Source organism: Orycteropus afer, unplaced genomic scaffold (genome assembly GCF_000298275.1).
Source record: "Orycteropus afer afer isolate SDZICR_OR568_19922 unplaced genomic scaffold, OryAfe1.0 scaffold00766, whole genome shotgun sequence".
In the NCBI taxonomy this organism is placed as follows: Eukaryota; Metazoa; Chordata; class Mammalia; order Tubulidentata; family Orycteropodidae; genus Orycteropus; species Orycteropus afer.
In genome coordinates this window covers 745,702-747,762 of record NW_006922353.1, presented here as the reverse complement: position 1 = coordinate 747,762, position 2,061 = coordinate 745,702, and the positions used below count along the sequence as shown (strand labels likewise).

Below are 2,061 nucleotides of genomic sequence, written 5' to 3'. Positions count from 1 at the left end.
GCAACCAGGCCTCGTGCACCGCGGGCCCTCGGCAGTGCCCCCGCCCCGTTCAGTGGGGCCAGGAAGATCACACGTCCTCCCAGCCCTTGAGTGGCTTCTGTCTCTGAATCCAGTGCTCTGTCCTTTGATGTCTGTCTGTCTCTCTCTCCGACTGTTGTAGCTCTCTGTTTCAGACACGTTTGTGTCTCTCTGTCCTCTGCTGTGGATGCAGAGTCAGAATGAAGCAGGGAAAAGGGACAGAGAGGAGGTGGAGAGGAAACAAAGCTGATGGGGCAGAGAGAGTCGGGGGGGCGGTTGGCGTGGGGCGTGAGCGGGGTGACAGGAGAGAGCGGCTCCTGGAGGCTGGCCCAGCGGGAAGGGGCTGGCCCAAGGTGAGGCAGCCAGGAGGGGAAGCGGGTTCGGGGCCAGGTGCTGGGTTCAGCCTTGTCCGTGGCAAGTGCTGGGAGCTGCTGAGCCTGTGAGTCTAGAGCCCCTGCATGCGGCCTCCACTTCCTGCTGCAGACCGCCTGCGGAAGGAGGAGAAGAGCCGCCAGGAGCTGGAGAAGCTGAAGCGGCGGTTGGACGGCGAGAGCTCGGAGCTGCAGGAACAGATGGCCGAGCAGCAGCAGCGGGCGGAGGAGCTGCGGGCCCAGCTGGGCCGCAAGGAGGAGGAGCTGCAGGCGGCCCTGGCCAGGTGCCGGGGGTGGGGCTGCCGGGGCGAGCCGCCCGTCCGCGCGCACGGCCTGCCAGCCAGCGTGGCGAGGGCTCCAGTCACACCCTCGCCAGCCAGATTCTGCACAAGCTACGCCCCCTTGAGCCTGTATGCCCTTGTGTCAGACGCAGATAGCAGGCAGTCAACCCTGCCACGCTGTAGGAGAAGTGCAGCAAGGCCTGGTGTGAGCAAGAGTTTGCGCAGTGCCCGACGCATTAGAGGGGGGCAAAGAGGTACCTTATCCTTCTCCCCCTGCACAGACAGCCTCCCCGTTCTGAACAGCCCAACCTGCCGGGGAGTCGATTCTGACCCACAGCACCCCAGGGGACAGAGTGGAACTGCCCCACAAGGTTTCCAAGGCTGCAATCTTTATGGAAGCAGACTGCCACATGGTTGGAGCGTCTGGTGGTTCAAACCGTTGACCTTTCTATTAGCCATTGTGCCACCAGGGCTAGTGAACAGCCCAAAAGCGGCTTTGAATTAACAAGTGGCTTGGCTGTGAGTTTCTGAGGCAGTACCTCTACATAAATCGATTGCGCGATCTTCCTTCTGAGGAGTGGCCAGTGGATTTGAACTGCCAGCCTTCTGGTTAGCATTCAAGTGCCTTAGGCACTACGACACCAGAGCTCTTTCCATAGAGATTGATAGTCTTGGAAACCCTGTGGGCAGTTCCACTCTGTCCTCTAGGGGCGCTGTGAGTCCAAATCAACTCTGTTGTTGTTGTTTGCCGTGGAGTCGGCCCCGACTCATAGCGACCCCTCCTTGGGTTTCCGAGGCAGTATCACTACGGAAGTAGGATTGCCCAACCTTCCTTCCGAGGAGTGGCTGGTGGGTTTGAACCGCCAGCCTTCTGGTGAGCAGTCAAGTGCCTTAGGCGCTATGCTACCAGAGTTCTTAAATCAACTCTAAGGCAGATGAAATGAGGCGATGGAGCCAGGGGGCTGGCAAGTGGCAGGAGCTCCACGAGGCCGGCGGGGGTTACTATTGCTGCTGTTGCCATTTTACAGCCGGGGACGTTGAGGCGCCGAGCAGTGCTGTCACTTGTCCAAGAGCAGAGTCAGGATTTTAAGCCTGAACTAGACACCCCCTGGGAGTCGTCCCTCCCTCCTACCAAACCCCGGTACCAACTCCACGTCCTTGTCGACCCCCAGGGCGGAGGAAGAAGGCGGGGCGCGGGCCCAGCTCCTCAAATCCCTACGAGAGGCTCAAGCGGGGATGGCCGAGGCCCAGGAGGATCTGGAGGCAGAGCGCGGGGCCAGGGCCAAGGCGGAGAAGCAGCGCCGGGACCTGAGCGAGGAGTTGGAGGCGCTGCGGGGCGAGCTGGAGGACACGCTGGATTCAACCAACGCGCAGCAGGAGCTCCGGTGAGG

At 61.2% G+C, this 2,061-nt stretch overlaps 1 protein-coding gene across 1 annotated transcript in view; it reads left to right on the top strand.

The window, feature by feature from the left end:
- Positions 1-2,061, top strand: part of MYH14 (myosin heavy chain 14) — a 99,706-nt gene that overhangs the window by 67,648 nt on the left and 29,997 nt on the right. Inside the window, exons 25-26 of the mRNA XM_042783246.1 lie at positions 502-673; positions 1,843-2,055. Coding sequence (XP_042639180.1) covers positions 502-673; positions 1,843-2,055 — 385 coding nt within the window. The remainder of the gene's footprint in view (positions 1-501; positions 674-1,842; positions 2,056-2,061) is intronic.